At 33.6% G+C, this 14,921-nt stretch overlaps 1 protein-coding gene across 3 annotated transcripts; it reads right to left on the bottom strand.

Annotated features, from left to right (window-relative positions):
• Nucleotides 1–5,834: 5,834 nt before the first annotated feature.
• LOC124841035 (magnesium transporter, putative (DUF803)) lies at nt 5,835–14,196 on the bottom strand. Of its 3 annotated transcripts, XM_088113912.1 has the most exons (16): nt 13,885–14,196; nt 13,718–13,776; nt 13,295–13,319; nt 13,060–13,218; nt 12,492–12,576; nt 12,349–12,410; nt 12,070–12,155; nt 11,894–11,967; nt 9,501–9,603; nt 9,294–9,419; nt 9,112–9,211; nt 8,888–9,007; nt 7,199–7,289; nt 7,054–7,120; nt 6,394–6,490; nt 5,835–6,309 (listed from the first exon to the last, which is right to left on the bottom strand). In XM_088113912.1, the coding sequence occupies exons 4-16, from the start codon at nt 13,150–13,152 to the stop codon at nt 6,085–6,087; spliced, it is 1,329 nt and encodes a 442-aa protein (XP_087970038.1). In that variant the 5' UTR covers nt 13,153–13,218; nt 13,295–13,319; nt 13,718–13,776; nt 13,885–14,196; the 3' UTR covers nt 5,835–6,084. The 3 variants fall into 3 exon arrangements, with proteins under 3 accessions (XP_087970038.1, XP_087970039.1, XP_047173155.1); XM_088113913.1 differs by lacking the exon at nt 13,295–13,319; XM_047317199.2 differs by having other exon boundaries at nt 13,060–13,319; nt 13,885–14,195.
• Between the last annotated feature and the right edge of the window lie 725 nt (nt 14,197–14,921).

The following is a 14,921-nucleotide window of genomic DNA, read 5'->3' as shown; positions in this document are numbered from 1 at the left end:
TGGTTATGTGGTGTTATGTATTGATGTAGGGGCTCCTAGATTGGGGAATGATCCTGACACTCTCAATAACCCCATTTCATGTAGAGATGGGTGATTATGCCGTGGAGAGTAGCAAGAGGTCCTAGTCTATGGTCACTGGTTAGGGCCATAGATGTTTGAGGGATTAACCTTGGTGTATGATATTATTGGTGGTGGTTGAAGGTGTGGTTATTGTTATTATTTCTGAGCTAGGTTGCTTCACCATACACGGGTGCAGGTTCCCCATGAGTCCGATATCAATGCATCTATCCGGATAGTAAAGGGTTTCAAGTGGAAGGGACAAATGTTTGTGGTGTTTGACTCATAACATGCAAGTATATGATCATTATTTTAAATAGTATGTATAAATTTTTGATACTCTAACTTATCCTTGCTTTTGCATGTTGTTTGTGTTTGGGTATGTTTTCTCTTTTGCAATGATCACCTTATTGGAGTAAGCTTAGGAAGACATTCTTTTTAGTTACTTCAGCAATAGGTGATCGAGGGAAAACAATTGAGAAGTTGGATGAATCTCAAGTGTAGATATTATCTTTCATAAGTTTGTTTTCTTATAGTAGTTTTTGTCATTATTATAATATTTTTTAGTAGTATTTTAATTTAAAAATATAATATTATTTAATATATTTTCATATTTTAATAATTATTAAAATATAATTTGTATTATTATAATAGTTATATTAAAAAAATTAAAATTAAAATAATTAAAATAAAAAAACAAAAATAATAATATAAAATCTGATTTAATATATATAAATATATTAAATTATATTAAAATATTAAATTAATGAGATAAGATTACGAAATTTTTAGATTTCGCAAGTACTATTATTTTTATTTTTTTAATATTAGTATTATAATAATATAAATTATATTTTAATAGTTATTTAAATATAAAATATAATAAATAATATTAAGTTTTTAAATTAAATTAAATAGTTAATAAATTATAAATAAAAAATTTTAAAAACTTTTGTTTCGGAATTGGAAATCAGATACCAATCCGATGATTGTTTTTTTAAAATTTAATTTTTTATTTAAAATTTACTAATAATTTAATTTAATTTAATATTTCAATATAATTTAATATATTTATATATATTAAATCAAATTTTATATTATTATTTTTGTTTTCTTATTTTTATTTTTATTACTTTTATTTTAATTAATTTTATTTTAATTTTTTAATATAATTATTTGTAAAACCCTATATAATTAGCAATAATAATTCTGTGTTAAATCAAATTGATGCACACTATAATCAATGCTTATCTCATTAAAGCCACTTCAAATCTGCTAAATCCCTCTGCTGTGCACTGAAAACCGTGCCACATCATTCTCTGAAAACACGCACCACGTCACACACTCAGTGCATTAAAAACGCACCAAGCGCTGCATGCACGCATGCCATCTGTCACGTTAGAAGCTTCTAAAAGCTGTAGTGGGATCCAGGTGGCAGTGTGGGAGTGCACGACCGTTTGACGAGGAAGAGAAAATGATTTCTCTGAAAACACTTCACTCCATTCTATGCATTCACCTTCTTCCTCACGAAACCCTGGCCATTTCTCTTCTCCAACTTCTCTCTAAAACCTTTCGTCTTCTCTCTAAGATAACTCACCATCAACATCTCTGCTTCCATTTCAGAAACCGTAGGATCGTTCACGGTGTCGTGAGCTTTCACTGGAACCGAACATATTAGAATTCTGCATCCGGTAAGCTTTCAAACCCTAGAAACCCTTTTCTGAGTTGCATGCGAACTTGATGCAGCTGCATGTTAGAATATACACTAAGTTCTCCTTCGTTCTTTTTGGTTAGAGTTAGTGAAACACTTGAGAATCACGTTGCGGGTAGGAAATTTTGTTTGGGCAAGTTAACAAACGTGGCGTAGGGAGTTCACTGCTAGACCAGGTAAGGGAAGCTTATATGTTTAATTTATACTGTATGTTATATGTTCTGATTTGCATGTATGAGAAAATCTGAAGTTTTAGCTGTTATGGAAGATTACTAATATCTGATATGATTTCTGGTTTTGGTTGATCTGTCATGAACAAGCACTGTTTGTATGTATTATATATGTGTTGATTTTGATTGAAATGCATGTTGATCTGATTATGTATGAATGGAGTATGGTTATTGTATAGTTGGAATGATTAAAATGTTGAAATCTGTATGATGATGATGTTTACGGTGAATTAAATCTGGAATGAAAGTTATGAAGTTTATAAAATTGGAAATCTGGAAAATTCTGTTAAGATTTAAAAATCTGAAATTTCAAATCATCCCCTCTGATAAATGACGCTCGTCACTGTACGGTCTTAGACCGTTCGGTTTTCAGTAAAATAACTTAGATTGGGATTTCCTTCATTTGGAAGGAATTCTGCTCGAGAACGAGCGTCCCCAATTGAATTATCTGAGCGTTCGTCTAACTCAGCAGTATTTAAATATTTAAAACTTTATGAATAAGTAATGCTCGGTCTTATACCGAAGCGTTCGTCCTTAATCTCGTTCGGCCTTATGTCGAACGTTCGTTCTACAGGGCGTTCGGTCTTATACCGAAGAGTTCGTCCCAAATAGCGCTCGGGTTTTGCCAAGCGTTCATTCTGATTTATGCTCGGTCATACACCTAGCGTTCGTCCAAAGCAGGGTTCGGTTTTATAACTGAACGCTCGTCCTTATCATTGAATTCTGAGCGAACGTACTTGGCGTTCGTCCAAAGTTAATTATTGAACGTTCGGTCATTGACAGTAAGTGTTGTTTTCTGAATTAAACATACTCTGCTTATTTATCTAAGTTATCCTGTAAGGTATTTATCCTCTTGATTCAACCTAAATTCTTCGTACTCAAAATTTTCTAAGTATTATTCTGATCTTCTAAACTCAATCCCATTTAAATTATTTAAGTATTCTTAACGTCCGTAAGTGGACAAGAGTTCGTTTCTTTTGTTCAGAAACGTGTAGACAAAGGTACGTTAATAATTTCGTTCTTATTTGATTAAAGGAGGCATGTTGTTAATGTTACGAGAATGTAACACTGAATGAAAATGTGAATAAGAGAACTGGTTAATATGGGCGAATGATATTTTGAATGAATTAATGGAAGTGGATTTTAACGAGCGTTCCAAGGAGGAACGTCTCAGATGTGTTGAATGTGAAATTTGGTAAAGTATGAACCTGGATAAGTTAAGCCTCGCGGTCCATCCTGATATTCCGTGATACTCCTCTTCAAGTAGAAGGGGGTAGTCATGCGTGGGAGTGGCAGGAGGCCCTAGTCCATTGAGTACTTCGGACAGATAGGGTTAACCTCGAGTGGCAGCTGGAAGATTTGATCAGTTACTACACCACTCGGGTGCAAGGACGCTTGTAACTACATGGTTCATACAGTCCGGACGGTCTGTCTTATATATGTATTTCTATGCTTGATAATTGATGAGTTACATGTTATATGTTTGGATTTAACTGTAAACGTATGTGTTGATTGTATAAATTAAATATTATAAGCTTACCCTTGCATTTCCATTGTGTTGTCTACTGTCCATGTACTTTCGTCTTGTCAAAATGCAATGATCATCCGTTGTGGATGTGAGCAGATGGTGGTGCATCCCTTGAGCAAATGCTGGAAGAAGAAAATTTGGATGAAGCTAATCTGGTAGAGGTTGAAGTGAAGGCCGAGCCTTAGAGTGCTCGTTAGAATAGAATTGTAAATGTTAGTGTAGCGTGAACGTTCGGCCAAGTATTTTGAAAGGCCGTTCGTCTTAATCAGCTATCATTCTATTTTGGCGTACGTTGTTTTATTTATCTAAGAACGTCTGTTCAAGGTTTTCCCTTGTATGCGTTATGCGCGTTCTTTTGTACTGATGCCGTTCGGCTTTTAATCCTGATTTAATGCAAAGACTGTTTATGTTACTGTTAATTGTAATTAATTCTCAATTATGGTAATTCCTGTATTTTGGGATGTTACATTATTATAATAATACAAATTATATTTAATAATCCTTAAAATATGAAAAAATATCAAATAATATTAAATTTTAAAATGAAATTAAATAGTTATTAAATTATAAATAAAAAATAAAATTTTAAGAATTTGTTAGAGGATGGAGAGATAAAAATGTGTATGATTATTTTAATAAGAAAGAGAAAAAGTTAAAAATATATTTACTTAGGTTAAAAGATGATTTTTCTAAAAAAATTAAAGATGATAGATGAAGTATTAGAGATGCAGAATGAAACACCCACTAGTAACCCGTCATATATTACAAATTTAAGCTCATATTGACTTGACAAGCCAACCCGACCCAACCAAATTTTGACATACTAGAAACAAAGCAAGCCGAAGCAGACAGTTCTCACAGTTTTTCCACCACACTTTGTCTATTTCACCACTTTAATTAATATGCTACCCATTATAACTTGCATATATTATCAACAAATTTGAAGAGATTTTTTCCCTTTCAGTGTTCAAACACATTTAGAATAATTGGTTGTTTGTTCCAAGATATAATTTTATATTTCCGGAGAATATGTTCGGTTAACTTTTCATATTTCTAAACATAAGTTTTTTTATTAGTTTCAGGTAAATTAAAATAAAAAAGTGGAAGTTACAGTGGAGATTAAATCAATTCTTAGTTTTATGTTTCAGAAAATACAGAAAAGTTAACGTGTATGATATAAGCAATTCCTTGTATTTGATCCTATTTTACTTGAAATCCAAACTTAGTCAAATCCCATTATTCAACGTGAAGACAGATAAAATCGATTTCTTCGTCTCACCCTAAAACCCGTGCAGATTGATATAAAACCCCTATAAACTACACCCGACATAGAAAAGAAAATATAAAAAATATTAATAAAAATAGAAAATAAATAAATAAATAGCCCGAATCCAAACAAAGCTAATCAAGATTAAATGTTAAAAATAATTAAAACCTAAGACCTGTTAATTGGGCAAACACGTAATGTACCAAATTATAGGTTGTCTTGTGTATGAAATACTCACCATACACCTGGAAGTTGCTCCAAGTCATATACAACCAAATCTTTGAAAAAAAAAGAAAAAATTAAGCAATTGTGCCTTGGTTTGCTTTTTCTGGCCTCGTTTGTCTCGTTCAACTTCAGTTTTAGATTTTGATGTCTCTTTATTCAACCAATAAAATTGTGGTCATCCTGAGCTATCGTTTTTAAAGACTAAATGAATTATATCTTATTATATTAATCCTTTAAATTAAAATAAAATTCTTTAAGAATTTTGTCTAACTCCATACAACTATAAATTTTTTACTATTTTATCCCAAGACTAGAGATGGTGTAATAATAATAATAATATATGTTTATAGATAAATAAATATTAATATTAGAAACTTGAACAGTTGAAATGATCAAGAGCTTTGATGTTCTTTAGTTTCAAAAACTAAAATAACAACAAATATATAATTCAAGAATTAAATTGCTCATTTAGTCTAAATATATAATAACAGAAACGTGCGATGCCGTACGATGGTTATAAAAATATTGCATCACATATTCTAATGATAATCAAACAGAAAGATAGATCAATGTCATACAAAGGGAAAACAATTATGCAAATCACTTAATAGACTGAATTTGATGTAGAAACAAAAAAAAACATGGATATATATATATATATATATATATATATATATATATATATATATAAAGAATACATGTCTTTTAGTACCTAACATATCTAGCCTTCGAATTCGCAGATACCAATCCCAATTTACAATTTTGTAACCTCACTAATAATACATAGGAATTGAATAGTAATTTGTCTGGCAAAAATGAATATCAAGCATAAAACTTCCATAGATTTCTTTTTTTCTTTTGAATTTCAATTATGCAAGAAAAAATTTACAATATGTATATACAATATACAACAAATTTTTTATACTTTTTTTTTCCTATTACATGAATTCTAACAGCAAATAAATTGAATCATGATGGTTTCGTATCTCAACTATTCCAATCAAAAGAAAAGGAAAATCAAGGGAAAAAATCATACCGTGGGACATCCTTTGATTGTCAACAACCTTTAAGGGCTAGGAGGAAGAACTGAACTAGCATCAAACAATTTTTGAGCATCTTCATCATCCATTGAGATCTTGCTCCAACCAGAATTTCTCATGGACAAAATTCTTGCTCGCTCAAGTCCGTTACCTCTGAATCCAGTCATTCTCGATGACATCATTGGCATCACAAGAACTGATGAAGCATTAATGGTATCCTCCCCAAAACCAAGAGATAATGCGCAAGAAGTCTGCAAAGATATAGCAAAAATTCATTTATCATCATAACAAGTGGCACAATTTGCAATTAATGTTAATGCAACACGTAACAATACCTTTGCCTTGACCAACAAATCTGTTAACTTTATGAGCACTGCTTTGACAAATGATCTTGGGTCTTTGTTTTCTGCTTCTTCAGTAGACACTACCAACCTATAATATACAGGCAATATGCATCAGGGAAAGCTTGCAACATTAACAAGAGAGTCTGACTCTCAAGAAGAAACAAAATAAAACAAACAAGAAAATATAGTCATATATGATTGTATCAACAAGTTTTAAGTGGCCTTCGGCTGTTTATTTCGAGCAATACTAGAATCTTAACCTTTTTGTTCTCAAATACAAGCATATTTTAACTCAAATACTTAACTTGAATTAATGTCTAAATTTTGGTTACACCATCATAATATGTATTGTTTATTATGATAAGGGCATTTTAAGAAGAATATTAAGAGATAAATAAAATTCAATACATTTAACTGATTTCTTTAATCGGTCTATATGAAATTAGTATTTTTTTTCTTATAAATGAGGATGGAGATAGTAAATTTTTATGTGTGATATTGTTAAGTTGAAACAGACCTACGGAAGAAATGTAAGATGATACCATTAACTAGTAGCAGTACATCAATCATTTTGCTTCCACATAAATGTAGTAAACTATGCGGCTACATGTCCTGACTTTATTTAAGTCATACAAAGGGATTATACTCTACCTGTTCACTTCTGTTGAAGTGGCAGAAGACGCCATAGAATCCAAAGTACCATCTTTCGGCTCAGGACCTGAAAAAAATAGTTCCGTATTATCCTCTGCATACTTTGAATTATATAAAACCTAAAACAATTATAAAGTTATATTACCCTTTGATTCATCTGGTGCCAGTAAAGAAATGCCAATAAATACACACATCATTCCGAGTATAAACATTGTTGTCCGTAACGCATCAAATACCTGCTTTCAGGAAGGTAAGCTTTACATGACACCTAAAATTCATTATGTAAACATATTCATCTTTCACCAAAGTAATGACACAAACACTCATCATACAAAAATAAAATATAAAAAATACTAGTGATACAAGAATCAAAGGTTTTGAAACATTTACTTCTAGATTCGAGAAGGTACTAGATGACTCTGTCTACTTATAGACCAAAGATATGTTAAATAAATGGAGACGAGCTGCAGTTATCAGCTGCATATCTCATCATTTGGTAGAAATTTTTGCAATCAAACACCACTGATTATTCACAAGTTTTATGTCTTTTCAATTAAAAATATAATAAACGCATCCAGTTTCGAAATATTGAATAAAACCTGAAATGTTCAAATCAGTTGATTCTAGGGGCAATAATTCAAACCATATAACACTGAATCTGATAACAAAAGAAGAAAAACAAATTGGATCCTTCAAGAGTGGTTCAGCTACAATTTATATTCTCCCAATTGATCGCAATAAACTTTCATTTTATGAACCTGGTTAATTAATGATGTGGCAATCAAGCCCTATAAACGAAAGACAAGGTTTTTTCTCAACATATAGTCATTTCTTCTCAATTATTCTCTTGTACCTAACATACACATCTTCAGTTCCTGGCAAATTTTAAATTTTGAAATATACATTTCTTTTGTCATCCTAAATAGTCCAGCTTCAATTAATTATGCAATACTCTGCTATATTTCTGTTTGAACACTTGGTATGTTGTTCACATTGAGAATTTTCAATCTATTCGCAACCCAAAATACCTAGGTTCCAAACCCCAAATTGGCACGTTTTACCACCATTTCCACCCATTCTTAGCTGAAAACCCGGTCAATGCTGAATCTCTTTTCCATTCATTTCCATCTCTTCCATGGTTGTTCTCCTCTGCACCTCTGTTTCCTGAGTTTGCTGGGTGATTCACTTGTCACCTGTCTTTTGCTGGCTGCTGGGTTTTCTGTTTTCCTATTCTCTTCAAAGTCTAGATCCCTGGTATAGGGAAAACCCAGGTGCCGCTGATCTAAACTGAAATGTCCTCTTTGCTTATTTATGTTATTTTCTGTGTTTGAGTTTATGAATTCTGTAGGATCATACAATAAGTATTAACATCCCAAGATTTGTGATGTTGTATAATTATGATTTTAACTACCTCTTGTTGCTAGTTTCTATTTTATTTAAATTGCACAGATTTTCATGCATTTTCTGCAGTACTTTTGGAACTTGGAAGCTCGCATCCTTCCTCTGCAGTAAAAGCTATAAAACGCAGTTACACTGTGACATACGACTTCTTCACAACTTAGAAATGTATATAGAAGCATGATTAAGTTAATTATCTGAGATTGACTTACATTATCTAGACTAGGTCGTGTATTGTATGTTGATTGTTGAACCCATGATGTTTTCTAAACGATGTAACAGATTGGATTTTCTGAAATATGTACTTAAGTTACTCCATTCTATCAAAGTAGGAGTTGATATTTAATTTTTAATCTTTAATAATATAATTAAAACTTCTAAGAGTGCCTGTGCAAAGCAAACTCTACCAGTGTATATCATGTGAAAGAGAAAGTACCTGATATTCCTGAAAATATATAAATCCTGTACAGATTGAGAAGAAAGTCCATGCTATCTGAAACATGGGAACAATAAGAATTGCATCAAACAATGACAGTCCTTCATTCAACCTGGTCATCTGCACAAATTAAAAAGATTGGGTTAGCATTCGCACTTGTCATCACTTAACTTCAAAGAATTAAAAAAGCCAAAAATAAATCACTACCCAAGAAAAAGCCTTACCCAAAATCCAGCAGTACTAAGAAATAAAAGAAGCATGGAATATGTGAACCAGCTGTGCAACTGATAACCATTGGACATAGCCAGTCGTAATAGGTTAGAACTGCAAAAAAAATTACATTAGGTACAAATTACATGGACATTGTGTCAAGAAGCATGGCAATATGTTGGAGTAGCTCACTTACAGCGATTTAGCAAACAACACTGAGCATGAACCCACGGCACCTGAAACTATGGCATATGAGAAAGGCAATAGCATGCTCCAATAGGGTCTGAGATCATGTGATACTGCAAGCAGAAGTTCCCCTCTCCTGCGTATTCCACATATTAATTACAAAGAATAAAATTTGTTTGATTAAACTACCAACAAGTATTTAAATCCTACAGATTACTTGTAGATGGAGTGATGCAACGCAACAACTGAGATCAAAGCTAGAAGGTATAGAAGGAATGCCATATTGGTATATTTTTCTGTCAACTGCTCTGGCGTATAAACTGAAAAGCAAGTACTTAACCGAAATTAGTTTGCAACATTGAAATCTATTGAAGGAATTTGTAATTGTGTGTAGTGTACATACATGAGATAGTAAGGAATAAAATCAATAATAAAAAATGAGAAATATTTGCTAAAATATTTCCCTATATCATATCATATCATATCTTTGTAGTCCCCCCTCAAGCTAGAACATGTGTATCATGAGTCACATATTGCTAATGTGATCAACACACGAGACTTATCGAACATGTAAGTGAATTCGTTGCTAAAGTTAACAAAGTTAATAATGACAGATTCATGCATCAATTTGGTGCAAGTGTGCGAAGATGACTTCCCAAGGAACTGGTGGCACATGGCGGTGGTTGGCTGTGACCTAATACAGACACATATACAACACGGAGACAAAAATACAGCTAAATTAGAAACTATAAGACACGGGACAGGACACACACATATTTCTATAAATTATATGTCCGTATAAATTATATATTTATGTAAGTCATATATTTACATTTCATGATTATAAGATTATTCAAAATTACTGATCCTATTTCATAATAAAAAAAATTAAGTCAAAATAAATCTTAGGCGTTTAACAAATTTATTTCATTTTCTTTTAATTTCAAAAACTAATGAATGAACAAAATATTGAATAATACATATGAAAAGACAAACAAGGGTAATAAATGTAAATAAAAGAGGAATTCATGGGCAAAGGGATATCCAATGGTGGCAACCCACTATCATTTCTTGCTCTGACAACCCCGCAGCCGCCATGAAGTCCTTGGTCCCTCCGGCCCGAACTCTGGCAACAAGCCCATTGAAGGCCTATCTGCGGATATGAGGACACCACTCCACCCCCACAGGGAGAACAAAATGTTCGTCAATGACATTAAAGAGGAGTGACAACAGTGCTGCTGCAAAAACTCATTAACATCACTTCCAGCACCGATGCAAAGGCTCATTGCTATCACTTCCAGTGCTGCAGTGCCACTACAACGCATTCAAGAGTTGGGATGCGTCATTTGGGCACCTTCAAGAACTGGGCGGCTTCACTTCCAGAGCTGTCAGAGGCACGTTGGAAGCGAGCAAATGATTTCCCATTGATGTATCCGAGCTTCACTCATACAACATAGCAGTTTCCATAAAAGGACAGCTTCAATCCTAGGTTTGCATAAGAGGTCAGAGGATGTAGCAGCCTCCAGAGAGTAGACAATGCTCGAAGGACGCTGCAGCGGCTGCTAGAGAACAAAAAGTATTTGAAGAATGCAGTGGCTGCCGGAGAGAAAAAGGGTCAGAGGGCACAGTGGCTGCGGAAGAACAAAATTGCTTAGAGGACAAAACAACTGTCAGAGAGCAAACAATGCCCACATAACACAGGGGCTGCCACGAAGCAAAATTTCTTGAAGAGGATAGCAGCTACCAAGGAGAAAACATGGTCAAAGGGCACAACAATTGAAGGAGAGCAAAAATGTCCAACAACTGCCAGAGAGCAAATTTGCTCTGAGGGCACGCAGCTGTCAAGGAGTGGGAAGCACAGAGTGTGTTGGCTATCAATAGCAAAAACTAGTCAGAGAGTGTGGCAATTACCGAAAGGCAAAAATGATTGAAGGGTGCAGAGGCTGCTGTAGAGAAAAATACTTGAAGGACACAGTGAGTGCAAGAAAGCACAGTGGCTGCAGGAGAGCCAAAATGTTGCAGTGATTGTTTACCCGAGAGTGAGAGTGAAAGAGTAACGCATTCAGGGCCAATGCGTCTAGAAAAAAGTCATGGCCTAACAACGAATTAGTGACAAAACAGACCATGGAGGATGGTATCTGTCTGATACCCTATTGAAAGGATTACTAGTAATTATGAGTAAACACATCTTTTACAATGAAGAAGATATCCAATAAGAAAGAATAAAACGAATGATTAATAATGAGAAATATTTGCCTAGATATTTCCCTGTTTGATGTAATCAAATCAAATCACTTCATTGTTTCCTATTAATGTCATTAAATCATATCTTCCACAAAATTGATTTATAATATGATTGAATTGTTTAACAGCAATGAATGGTAACATTCAGTAAGCACAGAGAACATATTAAACAAAAGATCAAATTAAGTTGCCACATACAGAAGTCTTGTATAAAATGCTTCTTACTTTTTGAACATACAAAAGCCTAGTTGCTGTTTTCCAAATTAACAAGTCATTGTATACATATCAGCTTCATGTTAATCAACATTGTTTCCACAGGTATACTTAGAAGCAAAGGTCTAATTTAACTAGAAAAATGTTACATACCAGGCGATTGATGATTGCCAAATGCAACTAGAAAAACATTTCCAAGAACAATGAAAGCGGTGGCAACCAGTACCCTGACAAAAGTCCACTAATTAAACCACAAGAACTCTCATCTCTGAATTAGAGTTGGCAAAAAAGCAAAATTAAACTGCAGTCTCAGTTCAAATTTAGCATACTTGACTGTCACCATTTTGTTCAAGACAAAGTAAGCGAAGGCGATGTTAGATACAAACTGAACAGAACCAAGTGCGGCAAGAAGTGACTGCACATCAAAGAGAAGAATAAGAATGAGTAATCACAGTGAATGGAAATACATCCATCAAAATCAACCAAAAGAACTTGCAAATTTTACTACACCCAACCAAACAAAAAAAGAACAAGACTACTACATACTATCATAAAAGTACACGATATGTTACTTAACAAAAAATCCCAATAACATCAAGGAAACGTACCTGAGCAGCATATCCAAAGGAAATGAAGTTAAGGCAATTTCCAAGAAAGAAAAATACGATACCTGCAATGAGAGCAAATATCAGGAACCAGCCACCCAGATAAAAGGAGCAAAAACCCATATAAAAATGCAATTGGAATATACCAATTCTCCAACTCTGGAAATATATAATAGGCTTCAAAGTCACCTTTCCATTTACCCCATCGCTTCCATGTAAATGTCTTTCTCTCTGCAAAAGAAAATAAAAATTAGGTTTCCCAAATAATTTGATAATGCAAATTGCAACTTTCAAGAAATAGTAGTACAGACTGCAGTTAATATTGACCCTCAAAGATGTAATATGTCACGAAACTAAACAACTCTAAAACTCAGAATCAGATGGAAATATCTATGAATTTCGGTGCTTCACTATTATAACGTATGTCCGTAACCCAAAATATCATGCATACAAATTCAAAGCAATAATGTAATACGATACAGATGAATACAAAAAAGATACATGACTCCATTAATTCAATAAACATTTATGAAGTCAGCTGAAATCTGAAAAGGAATACTGTTACGTATCCTAGTCTCCAACCCCTAACAAATACAATAGCAAAGCCAATCTATGTACCTCATTAATCATTATAATATAAACAGAAACATGTCCATAATAATAATAGAGGAACTAAACAAACGGTTCCATCCATAAAAAAGACTTCGGACATACCTCATTGTGCCCTAATTTGAGCAGATTGGTCCCAAAGTTTATTGCAATACTTCCAAATAGGTTGATGAAAGCTCCAACAATCCACTCCCCCATGAATAAAATAGTGTTGCACCACGAAGGAGAAACCACATGCAGCAGAAAAACAATTTCAAGCACAGTCTACCAGATGTTAGTTCTCAAACTTTGCACAGAATGCAAAACACGCGTAGCAAGGAAAACAGCCTTTCTTCTATACCCCAAGACTCAGGACAACAATACTCCTGTGTCACCAACGAAACAAAAATAATAAAACCATCAAATCAAAATCCACAGCTTCAACAATACTATTAACTACTAATACTTCGGAGATCTATGTGTAAAATTAATGAAGCTTAAAGGGGTGTAGGGAACAAAGGCATAGCACCAAATACACAAACATATATCAGAAAAAACAAACCCAATAGATTCAACTCCAACCCATAAAAAGTATAACTAATTTTGTGCACTGAAAACAAAACATTAATTTTCTTTTACAAGGGAGCACAAAATATAAGCAATTGAGGGAATATACGAAGCAATGTAACTCTTTCGACCTTCGGATCTTTCACCATTTCATTGAGACCAAACATTCCAACAAAACAATCAAAAGGAAAGAAAAACCAAAAAAGCAGCTCCTAACCTTGAAGAACCCAGATCTGCTGTGTTTGCAAGAAAATTGAACCCCCGATACCGATCCAACTAAACCATTGCAAGAAAACAAATTAACTAAATTGAATTAAAGTCAAAATGCAATGTGTAGGAGGGTCCATTGGGAAGCGCGAAAGCTTGAAAAGGGTGGTTGATTACCTGAGAGAAAATCAATCAATTCCCTCTTCTGTTGGAACAGAAAATTGAAAGTGAGGTTGGACGCGTGGGTTGAACGGGAATACAGAAGAAAAGGTAGATTCAGAGGGAAGGAAAATAAAAATTTAAATTAAAATGTTAATAATAAAGGTTTAAAAACTATAAAAACTGAAATTGTGGATAAAAACAAAAAACGGATTTATGAAAATTATTATTATTATTATTATTATTATTATAGGAATAAAATAAAATAAGAAGGGAAGTGGGACTTTTGTTTTCTTGGTCCGAAATGAAGGGGGAGATTTGTCTAACATTCGAGAAGGGAAAGGAAGAGACAGAAGAAGAATTAAATGAAAGAAAGAAAATTTTATGAAAAATAATAAAGAAAGAAAGAGAGAGGAAGTTGTCGGGTCGAGGTCATTAAAGAGAAACAACGTGAGACTTGAGCGACCGCTGTTACCGCCGTCTTATAATTTCGGTCAAAGTGTGGTGGATATAACTTAACTTACCAAAAATGCATTGTCATTGATTCTTTGATTTCAATAACCAATTTAAAGTTAACATTTCACATTATTTTACTAATATATTAATGTCCCAATTTGGCTAAGAAAAGATGAATTCAAGAAGAGATTGCGGAACTAGAAATTGAATGTTGTGCAATTATTTAGAAGTATATGTTGTCAGAGTTAAGCCGAGTGTTAGTTAGTTGGTCAGGACAGTTGTTGATTAACTGTCTTTTGGCGGTTGCTTTTCATTTTATAAATAGTGGATCTCTGTACTTGTAAATAGTTGATTTTTAGATATCAGTGTAATTAATACATTTTTCTGTGCATTTGAGCTTTGCTCTTTTCTTCTCTCCTCACCTCTCGACCGTTCGGTACAAAGTGTTTAGTCGTTCGGTGTTGCTCGTGTCCTATTGGGTCGTCCTCTGGCGTCAGTGCTGCAGTACTCTGTTGGTGTGTGTTCGTAGCGTTTGGTCAAACGCTCGTTCTCCAGACGCTCGTTCTCTTCCTGTTCTAACAGTTCTATCCAAAGCTTCA

Source organism: Vigna umbellata, chromosome 4 (genome assembly GCF_029865625.1).
Source record: "Vigna umbellata cultivar VRB3 chromosome 4, Vumbellata_1.0, whole genome shotgun sequence".
Taxonomy (NCBI): domain Eukaryota; kingdom Viridiplantae; phylum Streptophyta; class Magnoliopsida; order Fabales; family Fabaceae; genus Vigna; species Vigna umbellata.
Note: the sequence above shows the minus strand (reverse complement) of the source record. Positions and strands in the feature narration are given on the sequence as shown.